Genomic DNA, 24927 nt, shown 5'->3' with positions numbered 1-24927 from the left:
TTACATGTTTAAAGCAACTTTCAACAGAGTTCTCTATCAGCTTTGGTGCGGAATATGACGGCTCAGACAGGAAATCTGTTAGTTTAACAGTTGCTTTCAAGAGCAAGTCAATTTTTTTTCTTGAAACACAGTTGTTGTGATCTGAGAGTTGATGAAAAAGATACTGGTACTTGTCTTGGATTTGTGACGAACATAAAATAACAAAGATGACTTTCAAAAGCAACACCTGCACACTGCAGCAGCCGTCACTGTAAAATGCACAAAAAGTAAAAATAAATTAGTTTTTAGCACACCACTTATGACTTGCTACTGCATTTTTACAAAATGAAAAACAGATGGCTTTGAATTTATAATACTTTTTCCCCAGGGATATATGAAATATAAAAGTATTTCACTACTGAATTTGTCAGAAGGGGGAAAAAAATAAAAAATAAAAATAAAAAATTAAGAGATTTTTTTCAGTAAAATGTAACTTTAGATTTCACCTCTGATATATTGCTTGCAACACATGAATGGCCAACTGGGAAGACAGGCTGGCATCTGTGTTGTTAGTGTTTTCTGTTCTTGTTGCAAGATAGATATCAGATACCAATGTTTCCAAATCTGGCAGTTCAAGAAACACTTCATTTTCTGTAGCACGAAGACAATGCTTGGTGAAAACATTTGCTATGACATCTAGGGTCAATTTTTCCACTGGAACAGAGATAATTTTATCAATACCAATACTGTTTAAAAACTAATGAAAGAAGTATATAGTAGGGTGCAGGAGAGAATTACACCAGCAGTAAGAAATAAGTTAGTCTGTGTGTTTACTTATACTCGTCTTCAGAAAAAACGGAACAACAAGAGACAGGATGTTCTCATTCAAAGGACATGTACATTAGTATGTTCTGCTGAAATGGTCAGCATTTGAACCATGTTGGCCTGCTGGTTCAAGGTCAACATCGATACCGTGGCGCTATACCACCTACCAGTAAAACGTGCCTGCAGCTCTTGTCACTATAAACTGAAGGTAATGGGTCAGTATGACTTGAGCAAGAGAGCAGGATGCCTTGCAGATGTATGCATAAACTGTACCATCAAATCAGTGTGTTTGAAAGAGGTCACATCATTGGCATGAGAGAAAGTGATGCAGCCATCCGCGAAATAGCTCCTCATGTGGGACGAAGTGTTTTGGAAGGGCAACAGGTGTGTGCGTAGTGGTTCACCGAAGGCCGTAAAACATGACGTGATGGGTCAGGCTGCACAACCCAGACCACCCTCCTAAAAGATCAACACCTCATCCGAATGGCTTTCCAGGACAGATCTGTGTCCTCCTCGGCTATGGCGCAAGAGTGAAACAGTGTAAATGACTAGTGCAGCAATATGACAGAATGCCAACCATCACAGACAAACTTTGAAACCAGGCAAATGCAGGATGGGTGGCTCTAGCACAGGATGTTATCTGCGCCTTATAGCATTGATGCCATCACACATGGAACAAGTTATCAGTGCCCATGGTGGACCCTGTACCTACTAGGCAACAGGACACATGCCAAAATGAGGTTACTGTAATGCTAGTGTTTCTGCAGAACATACTAATGCACACGTCCTGTGGCTATGAACATCTTATCTATAGTCATTCAAATTGTTCTGAACATGAGTGTCGTTACAGTTTTGCATGGATTCACCAATATGTTAACTTTTGCAAATGCCATATATTTGGGTCTTAGTATTACAATAATCAATATTATATATCAAACTTCAATACAATTTTTCATGCATTAGTATTACAAAGGTTATAAAACAAACCCTAATCATATTTATTTATAAATACATTTGAAAGATGTTACTGGTATGTCTAACTACACTACCTCAGTGAGCTCTTAATAAACGCCACTTTAAAATTCATTCAAGTGAATACCAGCATTCTTTTTTTTGGGGGGGGGGGAGGGGGGAGGAGGGGGAAAGGGGGCACTTGATTTGAGCAGGTACTCTGGTAGATTGTTCTGCCATACCGTCCAGGAAGAATAGAATCCAGTACCTCGTCTCTCATCTTTAATTTTTGTCCTTTCTCTGCAGTATTTACATTTGGACCTGATGTTGTGGATCAATGATATATCACTATGTTTAGTTACTTCATGGTGCTGGCAGACAGAAAAAGTAATTAACTTACTGAGTTACAAGTAACAGATTGTGAAGTATTTGTGCTGCATGGAAGCTTTACTACAACATTCTTTAGAACTTAGTCCATGTATAACCCCCAATGCTCTTTTACGTAACAACAGTACATTGTTAAGGTGTACATCTAGAACACAAACTCATATTTCTAAGCAGTAGCTAAGATATAGATTGCCACAGAAAATACAGTTTGCAAGGTGGGGGTGGGCACTATTTTGGAGGGCCAGCTGAGAATATACAGGCCATAGCCGCCATTACTACGCACAATATTAGTGTGTTTTTTTCCATCAGAGGTTTGAGTCCAAATAGACACCAAGGAATTTACAGCTGCCATTATCACGTATACCTTGTCTATGCAGGAGTAATGTGAGTTTCTATTTCAAACATTAGCACCTGGGATTTACTTACAGATACCTTTGGTATCTGATCATGGAAATATGAGCTTAAATTCCACTTCCTTACAGTCTTTGCCATAGAGTATAACTGTACTTAGTACTTTTTTTAATTTTTAACTTTTTTGTTGAGCTACCCTCTAGTTTGGCATAAAAAATTAATGTAACTATAAAAAAGCTGAAATATCGGTGAACATTCATAAAATAGATTTTGTTAAATAAACTTGATATTTTTGTCAAAACACCTAGTACTGCTTTAAATATCATTACTATTGAAAAAGATAAACAGTTTTCGGTCAAGCATTAGTTTAAAGATAGCTAAGGTTCATGCTTGGAGTCGATTACCAGCTATTTCAGAAAACAGGGAGAGCATCTGAGTGAGTAGAGGCAGTTGGAACGAGGCAAGAGCGAAGCAGATATGAAATCCAACTATGAGATAAGTAATTTTTTATAAATTTGTATAATAAATTTTATATATAAATACTTTTAAAAATAAATTAAAAGAAAAATCTACTAAATATTTTTACTTGTATTTTGGTCATTTAACTTTCTGTCCTCTGTATCTATCTAATACCCTTTTTCCCTCCAAACAGCTATCTGAATTGGTGACATTAATTTCAAATAGACTTGAATCAGAGTGGTTTTATTTTGGGGAAGCTCCATGAACACTGACTGATAACACTGTTCCAAAAATCTCATTGCTACATGTAAAAAAAATAGAAGATGACATCAAGCAGTATTGACTCTCAATCTTGCAGCTGCTTTTGATAAATCAAAGGTGAATGACAGGGAATCAGTTCACATCGTGATAGTAGTGTGAAGAGCAATGGTACCACTTGAAAAAAGTGGAAAAATATTAGAAAACTATGATTACAAGGTGGAAAAACATTTTAAAAATCTGCCAAATATTTCAATAAACAGAGATGGTACAATATTTTTCTTTCTTTTTTTATGTACACTCCTGGAAATGGAAAAAAGAACACATTGACACCGGTGTGTCAGACCCACCATACTTGCTCCGGACACTGCGAGAGGGCTGTACAAGCAATGATCACACGCACGGCACAGCGGATACACCAGGAACCGCGGTGTTGGCCGTCGAATGGCGCTAGCTGCGCAGCATTTGTGCACTGCCGCCGTCAGTGTCAGCCAGTTTGCCGTGGCATACGGAGCTCCATCGCAGTCTTTAACACTGGTAGCATGCCGCGACAGCGTGGACGTGAACCGTATGTGCAGTTGACGGACTTTGAGCGAGGGCGTATAGTGGGCATGCGGGAGGCCGGGTGGACGTACCGCCGAATTGCTCAATGCGTGGGGCGTGAGGTCTCTACAGTACATCGATGTTGTCGCCAGTGGTCGGCGGAAGGTGCACGTGCCCGTCGACCTGGGACCGGACCGCAGCGGCGCACGGATGCACGCCAAGACCGTAGGATCCTACGCAGTGCCGTAGGGGACCGCACCGCCACTTCCCAGCAAATTAGGGACACTGTTGCTCCTGGGGTATCGGCGAGGACCATTCGCAACCATCTCCATGAAGCTGGGCTACGGTCCCGCACACCGTTAGGCCGTCTTCCGCTCACGCCCCAACATCGTGCAGCCCGCCTCCAGTGGTGTCGCGACAGGCGTGAATGGAGGGACGAATGGAGACGTGTCGTCTTCAGCGATGAGAGTCGCTTCTGCCTTGGTGCCAATGATGGTCGTATGCGTGTTTGGCGCCGTGCAGGTGAGCGCCACAATCAGGACTGCATACGACCGAGGCACACAGGGCCAACACCCGGCATCATGGTGTGGGGAGCGATCTCTTACACTGGCCGTACACCACTGGTGATCGTCGAGGGGACACTGAATAGTGCACGGTACATCCAAACCGTCATCGAACCCATCGTTCTACCATTCCTAGACCGGCAAGGGAACTTGCTGTTCCAACAGGACAATGCACGTCTGCATGTATCCCCTGCCACCCAACGTGCTCTAGAAGGTGTAAGTCAACTACCCTGGCCAGCAAGATCTCCGGATCTGTCCCCCATTGAGCATGTTTGGGACTGGATGAAGCGTCGTCTCACGCAGTCTGCACGTCCAGCACGAACGCTGGTCCAACTGAGGCGCCAGGTGGAAATGGCATGGCAAGCCGTTCCACAGGACTACATCCAGCATCTCTACGATCGTCTCCATGGGAGAATAGCAGCCTGCATTGCTGCGAAAGGTGAATATACACTGTACTAGTGCCGACATTGTGCATGCTCTGTTGCCTGTGTCTATGTGCCTGTGGTTCTGTCAGTGTGATCATGTGATGTATCTGACCCCAGGAATGTGTCAATAAAGTTTCCCCTTCCTGGGACAATGAATTCACGGTGTTCTTATTTCAATTTCCAGGAGTGTATATATATATAATCCCTGTCAAAAAGGCCGGTTGGTGCTATAATTAATTTCTGTATTATAGTCCTGGATGGGGTATGGCCATTTTTCCCTTCATACAAATTTATTACTATATGCAGGTACATTGGCACTTCCTGTATCGGTAATTCATTATTGGTGACTGTAATTCACAAAAATAATCTACATTACATTTTTCAAGTAACGATATTCTGTGCTTCAAGACTGGAACAAGATCAACAAAATATTTTTTGCATTGCCATTTCTTAGGAATCTTGGAAAAAAAATGAAGTATTCATACCAGATTTTCTTTTCCCAAGATTTTTCTGAATGGTTTCCATCTCCCTTCCTTTCACTCTTTCTTCTACTTTCATGATTTTTGCTCCACCAGTCACATCCTGGGGCACTTTTGCTGCCTTCATATAACTTTTTTCAAGTATTTCCTTTGTTTTATCTGATGCTTGAGAGAGAAGTTCTTCTCATGCCCCCTTAGACAGTTGGTGTTCTTTTGTCTTTTCTCAGAGCTGCTGTCTTATAGTCAATTGATTTTTTCATGTTATTTGTGTTATAGTAACCGGACATGACCAGGAGACACTGGCCACCCAAACGATGGCGTCAACTGTGAGTTGCTGATAACCACAGAAAGACAACAGCACCAATGGATGGACAACAAAGACAACACAGCAGAATGAGAAGTCTGGTAAGAGAACCAAATTGAGAGCCTAGATGCAGTAATATTAGGCACCAAACAAAAAGAGTACAATGAACAATATGAGAGTGCAGTAAGTTCTAGAGACACTTCGCTTTCCACCGTCTCAAACACCCGATATTTTAAGTAAGAGGTTGAGAGAGTGGAGATGTGTCTACCTTGCCGCCATTTTTTGTGTGTGCAGGATGGACGTGTATTGGGAAAATACTGCAATAGTGACGGTCGATCGGCGCGGGCAAGTGTTTGCAGCGCGTGCCATAGAAGCTGTATGTCCAGTACAAGGAGCAAGCACGCTCTATTCTTTGATGGTGTAAAGACTGTATTGTTGTGAATAATGAATTATGTATGGAACTAAAGACATTTACATTGGATTTTCTGGTCTTCGACTTGCGAGAAGCAAGAACTCGTTTTGTAGTGGTTATTAAACCACACATATTGTAATTGTATCTCTTAGTATCTAATGGTCCAGGAGGGGGTTGACTTGTGAGAGTTGAACGCTTGTGTGAAACTTGTTGTTGTTTTATTGTGGAGATGACAATATAACAGAGTTGAACAAAAGTATCCTGAGAGTACAGAATCATTTCAAGAGTAGAAAAGAAGTCTATTTTGAAATTCCTTTAACCAGCTATAGTTTTAGGAGAAGAAGAGTTGTGAAGATCGACGCAGCCATCTGACCCGAAAAGAAGATCGGCTGCACACAACACGTGAGTCAACTGCGAGAGACTTGTGAGTCTTGCACCCCAGTACCACAGTGTCTCTTGTCGTCTGAAGACCATTAGAGGCGGAGGAGGGGGGGTGGGGGCATGGGCATCATAGCCTGTACATAGTGCTGAAGTGTGCTCACAAATTTTATGAGCACTGCCTAGTGGCTGTCGTCTGGGTCCATGTGTTCTGGTGGGCTTCCAAGCTCGTCAGGCCAGGATACCAGACATGTTTTTAATCTCCTCTTCAAAATACTTTTGGTTTTATTCCTGTTTTTGCTTTTCTTCTAATTCAAATTTTCTTTTCCTCTCCCATTTTTCCCTATAAATACTGCTTGCTGTCCAAGCTTAAAAAATTGTGGGTCAATAGGCACGGAAAGAAAATAGGGGTATTGTCCCAAAGCATCTCTCACAGTCAAAACACGTTTAAAAATCTTTTGGCTATCGCTTCCTTGTCTTCTCCTAGTGTGTACTTCGAAACAGTATAGCTTCCCTCTATGTCTTCATTTCCATGTAAGAGAGCCATTAACAAGTATTGAAATATTTGTTTACTTTAACTCTATGGGTTATGAGTTTTTTGAGATATCCTCCTGCCAGAAATTGTCAATACCTTTGTTATCTAAAGCTAGGTGATCCTCTTCAAGCTGTAAAACCTCCCACTTGTCTAATAAGTAATCTTGCAGCACAATGAATGGCATTATTTTTGCAACATTTAACATGTCACTGCAGCTTCTGCTCTTTATTCTTTCTTTGGGGTCTAAGAATACAAAACTTTGCAGTGGTGCACTTGTTAAGCATGTCTTTTCCCATCACATGTTAGCAAGCTGCAGTGTAATTTTTTGGGGCATTCTTTAGAAACCACAACTTGTCATGTTCTTCCAGTTTACTAAGCTCTTTGGTTACTTGCCTGCTAACAACTAGCTGTTCAAGAGGAAGCATATTATCCACTGTAAAGAGTTCATTATGAAGAACTACAGAAATACCTTCAAATTTTCTCAAAGCAGATACCTTGAAAACAAAGGCCAAAAAGGTTTGAAGTACAATTTCTATTTCTTTATGCAACTTGTTAATAAGAGGTGTTTGGCCTTGAAAACACTCAACGAACTTAATGAATAGTTCTACACATGAAATTACGAAGTGAAATTCTGCTTTCACTGAAGAATTTTTTTAAAAAAGCATTCACGATGGTATCACAGGATTTGGACTGAACACTATCAGTATTCTTTTTTACAAATATATATACTTAAGAAAATAACACTGAATTCCATCCCGCTGTTCCAAAATCCTGTTGGCTAAATCAAGCCATCTTGCAGCTTTATACTTCAAAAACTTGTGATGGGGAACGTTAAACTTAAACTGAATTCCTTCAAATCCCCCCCCCTCCCCCCCCCCTAACAGGTTAACTGTCAAAGTAATGGTAAAACACTGACCAGAAATTTGGATGCTTCTCCACCTAAACACTCAAAGCCTTTGCACAGGCATTATGTATTGTATGAATGTTGCAAGTTCTGATGATTGTAAGTTGTCTGCCTTGGGTGTTATGGACATCACTCTTTAAAAGTTTTAACATTTTTTTTTATTGATGTTAGTGTTGTGACAGTGCCACGACATTTAAAAGTGCCGCTGCGTCAGTACGCGAACACGGCGATAGAGGCGCTCCGCAGCTCGGCCGAGCGCGGGAGCACCACCTGGCTATGAACGGCGCCGGCCGCATGTCACGGCACGGCAGTCGAATGACGGATACGGAGTTAGTAGTACGTAACCCGCTAGTGTTTCTACTTTTGCATATCCGCGCAAATTCGTAGTGATTAAAGGTTATAACATTTTGGCGACGAGGTCGGATATTTTTTTCCTGCGTTGTGGACTTGGGTGTTCGTGTCGGGGCAGACATGGAACAGCTTATGCAAGCGCTCATTGAACAACAAACACAGCTGACGGCTGCTATTCAGGCGTTGTCGACGTCGCTTACTCATCGTCTGTCTTCCTCTTCTCCGCCTCCGTTCCCTCCTTACGACGAGGCCGCTGAAGACTGGGAGGATTATGAGAAGCGTTTGCGGCAACACTTCTTGGCTTTCGGCGTTGTCGACGCTCCTATGTGTAAGTCGTTATTTCTATCTTGGATTTCCCCACGGATCTATCAGCTGCTATCTCAGTTAGCCCCTCTGCGGGAACCTACCTCTCTGTCCTTCCAAGAAATGTGTGAATTATTGTCAAACTATTACCGAAAAAACACCCACGTCGTTGCCGACCGCGTGGCGTTCTACCGGTGTCGTAAACAGCCCCATCAATCTTACCGGGCTTGGGCGGCGGAACTACACGGTCCGAGTAGGAAATGTCAGTTTGTCACGGACACTCATCATGAGTCTTATGCTGATTCAATGGTTCGGGACGCTATTCTACGGCTTGCTCCTGATAAAGAAGTTCGGCAACGTGCCTTACAACTGCAAAACCCGTCGTTGTCGGAAGTTCTCAGCATCGCTCAATCTTTTGAAGTGTCTCACGCTGCTGGTGCGCAAATAGACGCGTGGTGTGATGTGGGCGCTGTACAGACCACTTTCGACGCGGACAATTTGCCTGTTTCACAGGGGAACGACGATGTGGCGGCGGTTCACTCGCGTCAACAACGTCGCGTTGGGCCACCACGCTCGCAGCGAAAACAGCAACCACAGAAGCAGGTTCGTTCCGCACTTCCTTCTTGTCCACGTTGTTTCGTACAGCATGACAGGGCCGTGTGTCCAAAACGTTGGGCCACGTGTAATTCATGTAGGAAAAAAGGCCACATTGCTTCTGTGTGTCAGTCCCCTAAAGTTCCTGTCGACGAGGACGAGGCATCGGACATGGATGTTAACTGTGTGCTTTCTCAAACAAATAAGTTGTTTGTTACTGTTCGTGTTCTGGATAAAGACATTCGCATGCAAGTGGACACGGGCTCTGCAGTAACTCTCATTAATTCTCGCACGTATTTGGAGTTGGGCTCTCCCCTCCATTGTCTCCCGTTACGCGACATCTGCGAACTTATAATAAGCAGACAATTCCTATCGTTGGCCAGTTTGATGCTTCCACTGCCTACAAGTCTGTTGTTAGGCCCCTCACGTTTTATGTGGTGGATCATGCGGGCACGGAAAACCTGTTCGGTTATGATGCTTTCCAGTTGTTCGGGTTCTCCATTGATGATGTGCACCTCATATCTGAGGATATTCCGTATCAACAACTGGATAGATTGTGTTCTGAATTCTCGTCCGTGTTCTCTGCTGGTCTGGGTCGGGCCAAGGATTTTGAAGCCCACATTACTCTTAAACCTACAGCTCGCCCTAAGTTTTTCCGGGCACACCCTATTCCGATGGCGTTGCGTGCGCCTGTCAAGGCTGAGATCGACAGGTTAACAGCTTCAGGGATTCTCCTTCCTGTTACCTCCAGCGAATGGGCATCGCCAATCGTGGTGGTTTCTAAACCAAACGGGAGTCTGCGGTTGTGCGGTGACTTTAAAGCCACTGTCAACGCTCAGAGCCTCATTGACACTTATCCTCTTCCCCGTCCTGAGGAGTTATTTACCAAGCTCGCTGGGGCCCAGTTCTTTTCCAAACTTGACTTACCAGAGGCGTACCATCAGTTGCCATTGGATGCGTCTTCCAAGGAATTTCTCGTCATCAACACTCCTTGTGGGTTGTATCAGTACCAGCGGTTACCATTTGGCGTCGCTAGCGCGCCAGCCATTTTTCAGCGGTTTTTGGAACAGCTCACGGCTTCCGTTCCCAGCTGCATCAACTACCTGGATGACATTATTGTCACGGGGGCCTCCACTGAGGAACACCTTCGCAATTTGCGTTCACTGTTTCGGGTCCTGCATTCAGCTGGGTTGAAGTGCAATCTGGACAAGTCACAGTTTTTCCAACCCTCCATTGTGTATCCTGGTTTCCACTTGTCCCGTGAGGGTATACGTCCTCTACGACAGCACGTTGCGGCCATTACCGCTCTACCCCGGCCGTCTACGGTCAAAGAACTTCAGGCGTTTCTCGGCAAGGTTTCTTATTATCACAAATTCATTCCATCCGCGGCGGCAGTGGCTCATCCTCTGCATCAGCTGTTACGCAAAAACGTTCCTTTCGGTTGGTCGAATGTGAGCAGGCTTTTGTCCGCCTGAAGGCTCATTTGCAGTCGGCACCTTGTCTTGCCACATTCCGTCCGGGTCAGCACTTGGTTCTGGCGACTGACGCGTCACAGTATGGCCTGGGGGCTGTTCTCGCCCAACGGTATGAGGATGGATCGGAACGACCCATCGCCTACGTTTCCAAGACCCTCAACGATGCTCAACGGCGTTACTCTCAAATCGAAAAGGAGGCGCTCGCTATCGTTTATGCTCTAAAAAAGTTCAGCGTTTTTTTGTATGGTTCTAAGTTTCACCTCATCACCGACCACAAGCCGCTGGTCTCTCTGTTCAGCCCCTCGGCGTCGCTTCCGGATAAGGCAGCTCACCGCCTGCAACGTTGGGCCTTATACTTGTCTCGTTTTCACTATGACATTCACTATCGCCCCACGGCCCAGCACGCCAACGCTGACGCGTTGTCGCGTTTGCCGATGGGCCCCGACCCGGTTTTCGATCGAGATGAACTACTGTTTCCACATTGATGAGGAAGAACGTCGTGCGGTCGAGGGTTTTCCACTTACAGGTTCGCAGGCCGCGTCGGCTACTGCGCGGGACCCGGTCCTGCGTCAGGTGATCGGTTTTGTTCAACGGGGTTGGCCGGACAGGACCAAGGGCCGGGCATCGGATCCCCTTCGCAACTACCCTGCCTTGCGCCTTCGTCTGTCTGTTCGTGAGGGTGTTGTTCTTCTGGCCACGGATGGCGCATCTCCACGGGTCGTGGTGCCAGCCTCTCTTCGCAAAGCTGTTCTCAAACTATTGCATGAGGGCCATTGGTGGATTTCTCGGACTAAGTCCCTGGCCCGCAGGCACGTTTATTGGCCCAGTATTGATTCGGACATCGCCCACATGGTCGCTGCGTGTGATCAGTGTGTTCAACAACTGGCTGCACCTCGTACTATGCCCTCTCCGTGGCCTGATCCGGCGCAGCCGTGGGAACGGGTGCACGCTGACTTTGCCGGCCCCTTCCTCGGCACTTAATGGCTACTGTCGATTGATGCCTTCTCGAAGTTTCCGTTTGTTGTTCGATATCCGTCGCCCACCACTGCAGCGACGACGCTGGCTTTGTCCAAAATCTTTGCGCTCGAAGGTCTTCCATCCACGATTGTCACGGACAATGGCCCTCAGTTCTCTTCGCAGGCCTTCCGTGATTTTTGTACTGGACAAGGGATTCATCATGTTACAGCACCGCCCTTCCATCCGAAATCGAATGGGGAGGTCGAGCGCCTTGTCCGCACTTTCAAAAGCCAAATGAAAAAATTCCTTAGTGATTTTTCCACAGATGACGCTCTGTTGCAATTTCTGAGTTCTTATCGCTTCACGCCTCTGGGTGATCACAGCCCTCCCGAACTCTTGCATGGCCGCCAACCGCGCACTCTACTGCACCGACGTGTGGGCACGGGGGTATGGATCTCGCCCTAAATGGATTCCAGGGGTGGTCCAGGCTCTTCGCGGCCGCCGGCTTTGTGAAATACGTACGGACGACGGCACGGTTGTTCGCCATTACGACCAGATGCGCCCACGAGTGGTGGCCACGCCGGTGCCACCGCCCCTTCTTTCGTCTCCACCAGCCCGAGAAGCCAGTCCTGTCGCTGCTGCCGATCTTCCGGGCGTGTTGCTGCAGCCACCGTCGCTACCGCTTCCGAGTACGCCGGAACCGGCCCCAGTTGCGACGCCGCCTTCTCCGGGACCCATCTCGCTGGAGCACACCCCCAGGTCCACGACACCTATGGATGCTGCTCCGGAGTTTTCACCCATCATCTCGTCCAGGAGGCACGTTCCACGCGCAAGCTTCCGTCCTGGACATTTTCGACCATACTCTCGTGTTTCTCCGCGGGATCTTCTCGGGGCCTCCCAAGAGGCCATGGATGTCTCCGCACTGTCCGTGTCTCCCAGGAAGTGAGTTTTTTTTTTTCAGGGGGGAAAAGTGTTGCGACAGAGCCACGACATTTAAAAGTGCCGCTACGTCAGTACGCGAACACGGCGATAGAGGCGCTCCGAAGCTCGGCCGAGCGCGGGAGCACCACCTGGCTATGAACGGCGCCGGCCGCATGTCACGGCACGGCAGTCGAATGACGGATACGGAGTTAGTAGTATGTAACCCGCTAGTGTTTCTACTTTTGCATATCCGCGCAAATTCGTAGTGATTAAAGGTTATAACAGTTAGGTCCATCTGATTACATCATAAGGCATTTATTTAGGAACATCCTGGATTCAGAAAGTGCTTCTCATAATTGATTATGTAATGTTTCACTGTCTGCTTTGCTGATAAAGAAAGTTCTTAGTTGTTATGCGACACTCTCTGACCAAAATCTAATGGTTGTTTGTAATCCTTTTTTATCTTTAATACTGGCAGTGTCTTTGAAACTCAATATCTAAGTTCTTTTAACTTATGTTCCTGGAAATATGGTGCCAGTCCATCAGTTAAGTATCTCATTTTCTTGACGAAAGTGAAAAATATTCAAGAACAGTATCCTCTTAAAAAAGTTACAAATAACATTGGACAAATCCATAGAGTAACTGGAAATATCTGATTTCATTGTCCAAATCAATTCAGCAATGCTGGAACTATCTTTGGTACTTAACACCTGTATTGCTGGTGCACATACCGAACTTGAAAGTTGTGTGATCTGAAATTTCTAAATGTAATTGATGTGGTCCACATTGAATATCAAGTGACACACTTATGTTTTGTCAAAAGTGAGTGGTTAAAAACTGTCTGAAACCCTTTTGTCTCAAAATTAATAGAGCAAGAACACACATTGGAAAACAGTTCTGTTTCAATAACTCCCCCCCCCCCCCCCCCCCTCATGCAGAGACTTTATTTTTCAAACTACCTGTCATTTGAAGCCAGTCACTGCAGAATTTGCATTTTTGCACCTCAAAAGTTTATTTTCAGAATTGTACATGGTATCACAAAGCAGTTTTGTTTCTATGGCAAAATTACAATCTGGAACAAAATTAGAAGCAGTTGTAATAGAGATATATTGGACACTAATAATAGTTGTGCAAAATACAAAAACTTTGAAAACAATAAAAAAAAGACCGTCTATCTCAAATTTCAGTAGTTCCTCAAAGATAGATTTTCACTAATTTCACCGCTGAAGCATTCCAAAAAGCTAAATGAATGAACACAAATACAAAAACTTGGGAAGAAAGTAGATAACTTATTCCCCCCCCCCCCCAAAAAAAAAAAAAAAAAAAAAAGGTTGAAAAGGACGACACTGTTACAAAAAGCTACCTAAGGTTGAGAAAGGTGACTGACTACCCACCCTGCGATAGCCACTATCAAAATGCTTGCTCTGAATATTGACTGTTTTTCACACAACACGACTTCTATTCACAGGACGTGAGAGGAACACCCAGTGAAAATGGCTACTGAAGTAAAGAACCACTTTAAGGATAAGAAAGGATAAAAAAAGGATTACATCCATTAGATTTTGGCCAGAGAGTGTAGCATAACAACTAAGAACTTTATTCATCAGTAAAGCAGATTGTGAAACATTACATCAGAAATTATGAGAAGCACTTTCTGTATCCGGGGTGTTCCTAAATAAATGCCTTATGATGCAATCAGACAGACCTAATGTCAACAAATAAAAAATTAAATAAAGTGTTTATTTTAAAATAAAAATACAGCCTATATAGGAAAAGGTTTTCCTTTAAGCAACTAACAGCAGCTGTGGACCCATACAAAAATCTACTGACACTACTGTCCACTGGGATGGTAAATTACAGCTAGCATCAAAAAGAAACAATACGGTAGAACGCCTTTGTACATTTTTCAAACTTTGGTTCTGACTAACTTCAGGGGACACACGTGTCTGAATGAACAAGCACTGCATCGATTACAGCCATTATGAAAGACATGAAACATATTCGCATTTGCGAACATGGACAACCATCAGCTGTATAATGGAATAATGACAATGAAAATTTATGGTGGACCGAGACTCGAACCCAGACTTAACACACATCTGACCAGAAGTCCTGCTGTCACAATTCATGAATTCCCAATAAACCTAACTTTAAACTATTCAATTTCTTTTTTAAATTTTCTAGTCCATCTACTCAATTAAAATACAGTATACTCTCATTTATTTGGGGTAAAGTGGTAGAGAAGAGACACAAATAATAGAAAAACACAAATAACCAAGACTTTTTCAAACATGTATTCTTTGTTTGAAAGTTTTATCCAAGTTCTGTGCATAGGTAATAGACTTTTTTATTCCTTAAAACTGTCTGGTGTTGGTCTCCTGAGAGGAGTTGCCATTTGTTCACACAGCATTTCGAATATTTCTAGCAGCAATAATGTCAATGTACTAAAATCTATGAGAATATCAAAGTGTTGCAATGCAGTACAATAACCGACAAGGTCACTGTCTTCATCCCCACTTCACATGCGCTATCCTCTTCTTTGTTTTCAAGTGGAGCAGCAGTCACAATTTTGGTGTCACTTGTGTACTGGAAGCCAGGTTCACATGTGCGATCTTCAGCCACTCATTCAAATTTTCTTCAACGAAACCTTCAAAACCCTTAAACCTCCTGCTAGATTCATTAATTGTACAGTTGTTATTTCTTCATTTTGTTTTAATGTCAACACGTTTCTTTCATTTCTCTGTCATTTCTTTTACAAATTTCTTTGAACTTGCTTCGCTGACACTTAGATGCTGATTAACATCAGGAAACTGAGTTTGTTTCTTATTTACACAGAACAGGCTGACCTATACCACAACGGAAACGCCCATCTGTTGTCATGTTGCAGTTTTTAAACAGTGGAATTGGCACTTATTGCCACGCAGTGGGTTGTTTATTGCTGTCTGCTAGAGAAAAAGATTGCACTTTTTTTTAATGGATGAATAATCCTCAAATCGTATAATCCGCACATGAATAATCAGGAGTACACTGTATCTGACACACCCGGTTCCAACTCATAGAATGCTATTTTTTTTCTGCTGACAACATGCTACAAGCAGTTGTTTTTTTTTTTTTTTTTTTTTTTTTTTTTTTTTTTTTTTTTGTGGTTTTCGGGCGCACAACTTCAATGGTCATTAGCGCCCTGACTACTCTAAGAATGCACCGCGAGGCACAAGTTGACAACAACAACTAAAAGGGAAAACACAATAAAAGACAGACTGACAGGCATAGGATTAAAAAACATCATCAAATGTCCTTAGCGAGGTTTGTCAAATTGATAAAACAAAGAACACGAGCAGCTGCTCGTGGGTCATCCGCTAAAATGGCATCTAAAGTAGTAGGCAGGTTAAGATCGAGGCGCAGTGTTTTAAGATCGGGACAGGACATTAAAATGTGACGAACTGTCAGCAAGTGCCCACATGGGCAGAACGGCGCCGGCGCAGCCGTCAGCAGATGGTGATGGCTGAACCGGCAGTGTCCAATTCTTAACCTTGCTAAAACGACCTCCTCCCGCCGAGAAGGGCGTGAGGAGGACGTCCAAGCCACGGGAAGAGGTTTTAAGGCCCGAAGCTTGTTGTCGGTAAGTGCTGCCCAATCGGCATGCCACAGCGACACAACGCGCCGACAAATGACCCTGCTAAAATCGGACGAAGGGACACAACAAGAAGCTGTCCGAGGCTGGAGGACCGCAGCCTTGGCCGCGGCATCTGCAGCTTCGTTCCCAGGGATACCGACATGGCCAGGAACCCACATAAAGCTAACCGGCGTACCGACGTCCACCAGCTGCTGAAGAGAGCGTTGGATCCGGTGTACGAAAGGGTGAACCGGGTACGGATCACTGAGGCTCTGGATGGCGCTCAGGGAATCTGAGCAGATGACATAAGCAGAATGTCGGTGGCGGCAGATGTACAGAACAGCCTGGTAGAGGGCAAAGAGCTCAGCTGTGAAGACCGAACAATGGCCATGGAGCCGGTATTGGAAACTTTGTGCCCCGACAATAAAGGAACACCCGACCCCGTCATTGGTCTTAGAGCCATCTGTATAAATGAAAGTCATGTTGTTGAACTTCGAACGAAGTTCCAAAAAACGGGAGTGGTAGACCGAACCGGGGGTGACCTCTTTTGGGAGCGAGCTGAGGTCGAGGTGAACGCGGACCTGAGCCTGGAGCCAAGGTGGCGTGCGGCTCTCGCCCACTCGAAAGGTTGCAGGGAGTGAAAAATGAAGGTGTTGAAGGAGGCGACGAAAGCGAACTCCAGGGGGTAGCAAGGCAGAGACATACAACCCGTATTGAAGGTCAAGAGAGTCGTCAAAAAAGGAACGATAAGAAGGATGGTCGGGCATTGACAGTAGCCGACAGGCATACCGACAAAGCAGTATATCGCGCCGGTAGGTGAGTGGCAATTCGCCAGCGTCAGCATGAAGACTCTCTACGGGACTAGTATAAAATGCTCCGATCGCAAGTCGTAAACCCCGATGTTGTATGGAGTGGAGGCGGCGTAAGATGGATGGCCGTGCAGAGGAGTATACGAAGCTCCCATAATCCAGCTTGGAGCGGACGATCGACCGATATAGACGAAGTAGGACGGTTCGATCCGCTCCCCACAACATACCACTGAGAACACGGAGGACATTTAAAGAACGGGTACAACGGGCGGCCAAATATGACACATGTGGAGACCAGCTAAGTTTCCTGTCAAAGGTAAGGCCTAAAAATTTGATTGTCTCCACGAGTGGGAGAGCAACGGGACCGAGTCGTAAGGACGGTGGGAGAAACTCTTTGTAGCGCCAGAAGTTAATACAGACCGTCTTCTCGGCAGAAAAACGGAAGCCATTGGCGACACTCCAGGAGTAAAGACGGTCAAGAGAACGCTGAAGACAGCGCTCCAAGACACGTGGACACTGCGCGCTGCAATAGATGGTAAAATCGTCCACGAAAAGGGAGCCTGATACATCAGCTGGGAGGCAATCCATTATTGGATTGATCGCGATGGCGAAGAGAGCGACGCTCAAAACTGAGCCCTGTGGCACCCCATTCTCCTGGCGAAAGGTGTCGGACAGGACAGAACCCACACGTACCCGAAACTGTCGATCCATTAAAAAGGAACGAATAAAAAGAGGGAGGCGACCGCGAAAGCCCCACGTATGCATGGTGCGGAGAATGCCCGCCCTCCAACAGGTGTCGTAAGCCTTCTCCAAATCAAAGAACACAGCCGCGGTCGGGCGCTTCCGCAAGAAGTTATTCATGATGAAGGTCGACAAGGTAACCAGATGGTCGACAGCAGAGCGGCGCCTTCGAAATCCACATTGTACATTGGTAAGTAGGCGTCGAGACTCGAGCAGCCAAACCAATCGAGAGTTAACCATTCGCTCCATCACTTTACAGACACAGCTGGTAAGCGAGATAGGTCGATAACTGGAAGGCAAGTGCTTGTCCTTCCCCGGCTTAGGAATCGGGACAACAATAGACTTCGCGCCAGCATGCGGGAACATGTCCCTCAATCCAGATGCGATTGTATGTACGAAGAAGAAAACCTTTACCCTCAGGAGAAAGGTTCTTCAGCATCTGAATATGAATAGAATCAGGCCCTGGAGCGGAGGACCGTGATCGGCCAAGTGCGGTTTCGAGTTCCCGCATGGTGAATGGGGCATTATAACTTTCACAATTCGAGGAGCGGAAGTCACGTGGCCTAGCCTCCTCGGCCTGTTTGCGGGGGAGGAAGGCAGGGTGGTAATGAGCGGAGCTCGAAACCTCGGCGAAAAAGCGGCCGAAGGCATTGGAGACAGCCTCAGGGGCCACAAGGACTTCATTCGCGACCTTCAAGCCAGAAATTGGGGAGTGGACCTTAGTGCCAGATAGCCGGCGCAGGCTACCCCAGACAACAGAAGAAGGAGTAGAACTGTTGAAGGTGCTGGTGAAAGCAGCCCAGCTGGCTTTCTTGCTTTCCTTAATAATACGACGACACTGAGCACGTAATCGTTTATAATTAATACAATTCGCCACTGTAGGGTGGCGTTGAAAGGTGCGTAAAGCACGTCGACGAGCACGTAAAGCGTCCCTACATGCTGCGGTCCACCAGGGGACCGGTACGCGACGTGGAGAAGAGGTAGGGTGAGGGATGGAATATTCAGCAGCAGCGAGAATGACTTCCGTGAGGTGTGCGACCTGACGATCGCAGCTTGTGAAGGTTTGATCCTGAAAGGTCGCCCTGGAAGAGAAGAGCCCCCAGTCTGCCTTGGAGATGGTCCAACGAGAGGAGCACGGAGAGGGAGTATGCTGCAGGAGATGGATAATACACGGGAAGTGGTCGCTCGAATATGTATCAGCAAGGGCATACCACTCAAACCGGCGTGCAAGTTGGGGAGTACATATAGAGAGGTCTAAATGGGAATAGGTATGAGATGTGTCCGAAAGAAAAGTAGGGGCGCCAGTATTGAGGCAGACAAGATTGAGCTGGTTGAAAAGGTCTGCAAACAAGGAGCCCCTCGGGCAGGATGCTGGAGAGCCCCAAAGAGGATGGTGGGCATTGAAGTCTCCAGTTAACAAAAATGGTGCAGGTAGCTGAGCAACAAGTTGCGTCATGTCTGCCCTGGTAACGGCAGATGACGATGGAGCGTAAACGGTACAAAAGGAAAACGTAAAAGTGGGGAGAGTAATGCGGATGGCAACTGCCTGCAGGCCGGTGTGCAACGTGATGGGATCGTAGTAAATATCATCCCGGACCAGCAACATAACCCCTCCATGAGCTGGGATACCTACCACAGGGGGTAGGTCAAAACGCACAGAGGTGTAGTGTGCCAAGGCAATTTGATCGCATGGGCGTAGCTTCGTTTCCTGGAGGGCTACGACGAGCGGACGATGCGAGCGGAGCAGCAACTTCAAGTCCTCTCGGTTGGAGCGAACGCTGCGAATATTCCAGTTAATAAGTGCCATCGGAAGAAAAGGAAGATGAGAGAAGGGGTCACCTCGAAGGCCGCTGAGGGCCTGGCTTCGAGCGAGCACTGCCGCCGCTATCAGTAGGCGGACAGTCATCGTCCATTGGTTCTATAGGTTCATCGGCCATCTTGGGAAGATGGCCGGGAGGGGGAGCTTCCTCCGCCGGTGAACGGCCAGATGTTCGGCTACCAGCGGTGCGGCCAGGCGAAAGGGATGACGGCCTGGGGCGGCAACCGCTGGGTGGCGCAGGAGAAGAAATGCGCCGTGGCGGAGAAGGAGAACTGTGCTTCCTATTAGCCTTCTTGGATGGTCGTTTGGTGGAAGTACCGGACGAAGGCTGGGAGGTCGAGGTACGTAGGAAGTCTGCACGGGACGGTTCCTTCTTGAAGGCCCGTGCATCTGACTTCTGGGTCTTCGTCTTAGCAGAAGCTGATGAAGGGGCTGGTGTCTGTGGGGTGATGGGACGAAGAGGAGACGTCGACCGCGCGATCTTAGCACTGGCCGAACGGACGACCGTGGTGCTGAAGGTCAGATCGCATGTCTGGGTTGCTACCTCCCGGGTAGTCCGAGGAGAGGCGAGGACAGTGCTGTATTTCCCCGCTGGAAGCAGCGTGGGCTTCCTACTAGCCAATAGCTTGCGAGCAGCCGAGGTGGACACTTTCTCTTTGACTCGAATTTCCTGGATACAGCGTTCTTCCTTATAGACAGGACAGTCACGGGAGGATGCGGCATGGTCACCCTGACAGTTCACACAACGAGGAGACGGAGGTGGACAGTCACCCTCATGGGCATCCCTGCCACAAGTGACACATTTAGCCGCATTGGAACAAGACTGTCGAGTGTGATTGAAACGCTGACACTGGTAGCAGCGCGTAGGTGTCGGGACATAGGGGCGAACAGAAATAACCTCGTAGCCCGCCTTGATGCGCGATGGCAGCTTAACACTATCGAAGGTTAAGAAAAGTGTCCGGGTCGGTACAAGGTCATTGTTGACCTTTTTCATGACCCGATGGACAGCCGTCACGCCCTGCTCAGCGAGGAAAGATTGAAGCTCCTCGTCAGTCAATCCGTCGAGAGAGCTACTATAGACTACACCACGAGACGAATTCCAAGTTCGGTGAGCCTCCACCCGGACAGGGAATGTGTACAGGAGTGTGGCCCGAAGCAGTTTTTGTGCCTGAAAGGCGCTCTCAGTTTCGAGTAATAAGGTACCGTTACGCAACCTGGTACAGGATTTGACAGATCCGGCTATGGCATCTACGCCCTTCTGGATAACGAAAGGGTTGACAGAGGAAAAATCCTTTCCGTCCTCAGATCGAGAAACTACGAGGAACTGTGGGGCAGGCGGTAGTATTTTTGTCACTGTTGGCTGGTCACGTTTCCGTTTGTGGGTCGAAGTCGAAAGCGATGGAGTAGAATCCATTGCGGAGGAATCCCCCATGATTGCCAGCGTCTCCGATGGCGCGCTCCTTCCTTGTGGGGACCCTCTCAGAGGGCACTCCCGCCTTAGGTGAATGTTTACACCTCAGGTCACACCTCCCGAGAAACAGACGGAGGGACCAATCGGCATGGTCAGAAGGTATCAGCTCAGGCAATCACCCCTCCCCGGGCCTGGCCTTTACCAGGGGGTACGCGCGTGCCTTACATGTCTACCCAGGGCGGGGACTTACGCGTTACCCCGTCACCGGCTACGCGTGCGAACGCGTGGGTCGGCCTTCAGACACGCACAGGGAGGAAGGAAGAAGAGGAAAAAGAAGAGAGAGGGAGAAAGAGGACAGACTGTCTCAAACGCCGAGGCGGAGACCAGAGAAGGCAAGGAGAAGAAGGCAAGGAGAAAGCAAGGAGAAGGAGGCAAGGAGAAGGCAAGGAGAAGAAGGCAAGGAGAAGTCAAGGGAAAAAGTAAGGAAGACAGTGAAGTGGAGAAGAGCAAAGAAAGGAACCAACAAAAGGAAGGAAGAAACGAGAAGGAAAAACCAAAAAGACCACGATTATAGGTCGTGAAACCGTCCGTCTCCGGACGCAGGCGCTAACTACCCCCGTGAGGGGGATGGACTCCTTTTAGTCGCCTCTTACGACAGGCAGGAATACCTCGGGCCTATTCTAATCCCCGGACCCGCAGGGGGGGCTACAAGCAGTCCCTGACTGGAGATCCAAATGAGGGTCTATTTTACTTCCAGAATGTTTAACACTTGAGGATGTCATCATCATTGACTCATTCTGTAGCACAGCATGCCTAGGGAAAAATAACTGTTGTAGTTTGGCTCGCTTTCAGTCATTCACAGTGCCAGCATAGTAAGGCCATGTTGGCTAATGTTACAATGCCAGATCAGACAATCATCTTGACTGTTGCCCCTGCAATGACTAAAAGGGCTGCTGCCCTCCTTCAGAAACCATAGGTTAATCTCCTTTCTACAGACAGCCCTCTGTAGGCATTGCATCTACATTATAGCGCTCTGTATCACTGAGGATAACGAGCCACCCCATCTCAGCTAGGTCCATGGTTCATGGATCTAATTAGGGAAACAAGAGAGCATCTCAATTTTTGTCCATTTCAGACCCCCTCTTTCTCATGAAGAAATATGTAGAAATTGAGAAAGGTAAGAAGTTACAGCCACATTTTAAATTTGTATATTTACCAGTCTCATTCAGGTTATTGGCTGATTGGAGGTTAAGGGACTAAACAGAAAGGTCATCAGTCCCTCAATCGAGTGATATTTCCTTTGGAATTAGTGATGTCGATGAAGTACATGTTCTGATGATAAGAGTCTGAAGGAGCGGTAAGACTAAGACACTGAAGGCAATATTGATGATACCAGAACTGAGAAAGAATTTACAGAGAAGTATATGAATCGGGCTGGTGTACAGGTCAGTACAGATGAGGTGTCTCCCAGGCTCATTCAGTGGCCTTAAAAGACCCACCTCACATTCAAACCCTTCTGGACGGATGGAGGACAGAATAGTTATGGAACAAAAAATGTCTTCTAGTCAGCAGATTCAGAACAGTAATAGTGAGAAGACTAAAAATGTAATGGATACCAGTTGGAACATCATAACAAAAACAGGAGAGAAAGGTAAGGGAGAAGGTGGGTATCACCGGGCATCTGTATGCGATGGTAGTCATCCCACTTGCAACCATCCCATCCCTGCTCTAGTGTAGGCAAGGAGTTAAAGAGCACCCCCTATTCAAGAGAGTGCTACCTCTAAAATAGAAAATAGGGTGCAGAAGAAAAGGAGACAGGCTGGATCTAAACAGCGAGCTTGACAAGGAGGTAGGCATGAGGGTTCCCCAGAATCAGATCGCAGCGGGAGATGCCCCAATCCCAACTATTGCACTCCTCCCCTGGAGGTAGCTTAAAACCTTACATCTGAAAATAAAAACCACTTGGATGGAGAAAACAGAGAAAAAGTTCAACATCCGTGAACAGTTTGCCAATATTTGAAGCAAATAATTCAGAATGCCATTTCAGCATGGAGGGCCAGAAGGCAGAGGTGTTCCAGAGATGACATACAATGACCTATTCCGTCTGGGAGGAAGACCATGCAGCAGTAGTCTCCTTGATTTGCGGAGTTTATTGGAGGGGCAGCAGAGTCATCACAGGTCTTATTTGCACCCGCAGGTCTGCAACTGAGATTCACATAACAAATTGAGTGCAAGTAATCACTCCTCTAAACAAATGATTGGCCAGTCCATTTCCTTGGATACCACATGGCTTCAGGCCTTCAGAAAGGCAACCAAGCAGTCACTATGACTAAGTTCAGCACGAAGGTCATGAATGGCAGAGACCACAGGGTGACAATAGTAACATTGGACAATGGCCTGAAGACTCTTTATTGACTCACTACTTACTAAAACATGGTCAAGTGAGGCCACTTTATTAAAGTGGAGGGCTCTATTAATGGTTATCAGCTCCGCTGTAAAAACACTACATGTTCTGGGTAACAAATGGTGTTGCCGACCTGCATGGAATGTAAAAGCATATCCTGTGTTATCCACTGCTTTAGAACCTGAGGTGTTTTTCTTGTTGTGGATTGATTCCAAGCGATCGATATACTGCAAGATGCCAAGTCTTTGCTTGTTCCCTGTAATAACAGTTACCATCTTTTCCGAATTTCCCAGTCATCATCTTGTTTTCTCTTGATGTTGTGGTCCTGCTACGCAGTCCCACAAATTTGATCGCTGACTTCTTTCCCAAATGCTGAGGGGTATGGGCTATAAGAGAGTTGTTGAAACCCACCACAAAACACAATTTCTGCAATTCTTCTATATTCAAAGAAGTTTTCAACTCGCAACAAGTGATAATTAACAAAGCTTTTCAGACAACGTGTTCATACATGATGCTTCAGTGCCTGACCAAGACCTAAGTTTCTACTTAACTCAAGTTAGCATGGCATAGGTTCTATGTAACTACATTCATTTTTCTGAAACTTTAGGACCCTGAAACAGACCGTTTCCAATTTTTAACTTGGGCACTGTTTGTTTGATGAGCCCATCCAACACAGCAAGGTCGTATCACATCGAACACAAAAAGAATCGGTTTTTAATTATCCTGAGGCCAAAAATTGCATAAATAGCAAAATGACATCATTTTCTGTTGTGAGACTAGTGCAAGGCACATTCAATATGCAGCCCGCCATATTCTGCAACAAGTTGAAATCGAGAGGTACCACGTTACACAACAGAACGGAGTGTCTTCGGGGTCATATCCAGAATGTGCTGATAGTTCTGGCATTTCCGAAATGCCTCTGCAGCAGCTGCTTCACTGGCTGTGCATCTGCGAAGGAGTGCCACCTTGCATAAAAATCATCCTACTCATACATCCACATTGCTGAGGAGCTGGAATGATGTTGGTGGGAAAAAGACACTTATAGTGTTTACCAGTGATGGTACATGTAATAGGTCTCGCATTCCTCATCTCCTTGAAAAAAATACAGCCTTACAATACGCAATGCCATTTACCCACACCACACAGCCACCTTTGCACAATGAAGTTCTAGGGCAAACGTTTGTCTCACGGGCACCGACAGCATGAAGCAACTCCCGAATCTGGGTAATTTTGAATGGATAGTAATGCAGGATGTTTTGTAGAACTTTATGCACAGTGCTCACAAGCATTTTCAATGTTCGGTCAATTCCCCTTGCACTGCATGTATGCACACCAACACTTGACCTTTCCTGTAATCCTGTTGCCAGATCTTCTGCTGATGTCAGACTGTTTTCACCCTCTGCCACATTGCACTTCAAGAGCACCTGTCTTTTCGAATGTCATAATTTTCTCCAGACCCTTGGCAGAGGTTGGACCAATGCCTTCTTTCATACTGGAACTTCTGCTGAGCTACTGGTGCACAGTCACCGTTCATGTTAAAGAGCTTTACCAGCAGTGCATGATCCTTTATGGACACAATTATGTTAGGCATTTCAGACACAAACTGAGGAACAGCCATGCATCATGCGTCTGTTGGTATGCATTTTCATTCAACTTTATTTTGTTCCATTTGTTTCCCCTTGCGTCAATAATATGCTGTGCATTGAAATCCCCAAATTTGAGAAAAGTGGGTCAAAAGTTTGGATTAAGGTGGGCAACTACAGGTAAGTGACCCAT

General features: G+C 46.1%; 1 protein-coding gene across 3 annotated transcripts in view; it reads right to left on the bottom strand.

Moving 5' to 3' along the window:
- The window catches only part of LOC126262435 (dystrophin-like), a 121465-nt gene that overhangs the window by 81068 nt on the left and 15470 nt on the right, over positions 1-24927 (bottom strand). For all 3 annotated transcript variants that reach the window (XM_049959081.1, XM_049959079.1, XM_049959080.1), the window contains exons 3-4: positions 486-693; positions 5-248 (exon numbers count right to left, since the gene is read on the bottom strand). In XM_049959081.1, the coding sequence (XP_049815038.1) occupies positions 5-248; positions 486-693 (452 nt within the window). The remainder of the gene's footprint in view (positions 1-4; positions 249-485; positions 694-24927) is intronic.

This window comes from Schistocerca nitens, chromosome 6 (assembly GCF_023898315.1).
Source record: "Schistocerca nitens isolate TAMUIC-IGC-003100 chromosome 6, iqSchNite1.1, whole genome shotgun sequence".
NCBI lineage: Eukaryota > Metazoa > Arthropoda > Insecta > Orthoptera > Acrididae > Schistocerca > Schistocerca nitens.
This window is presented reverse-complemented; position numbering and strand designations above follow the sequence as displayed.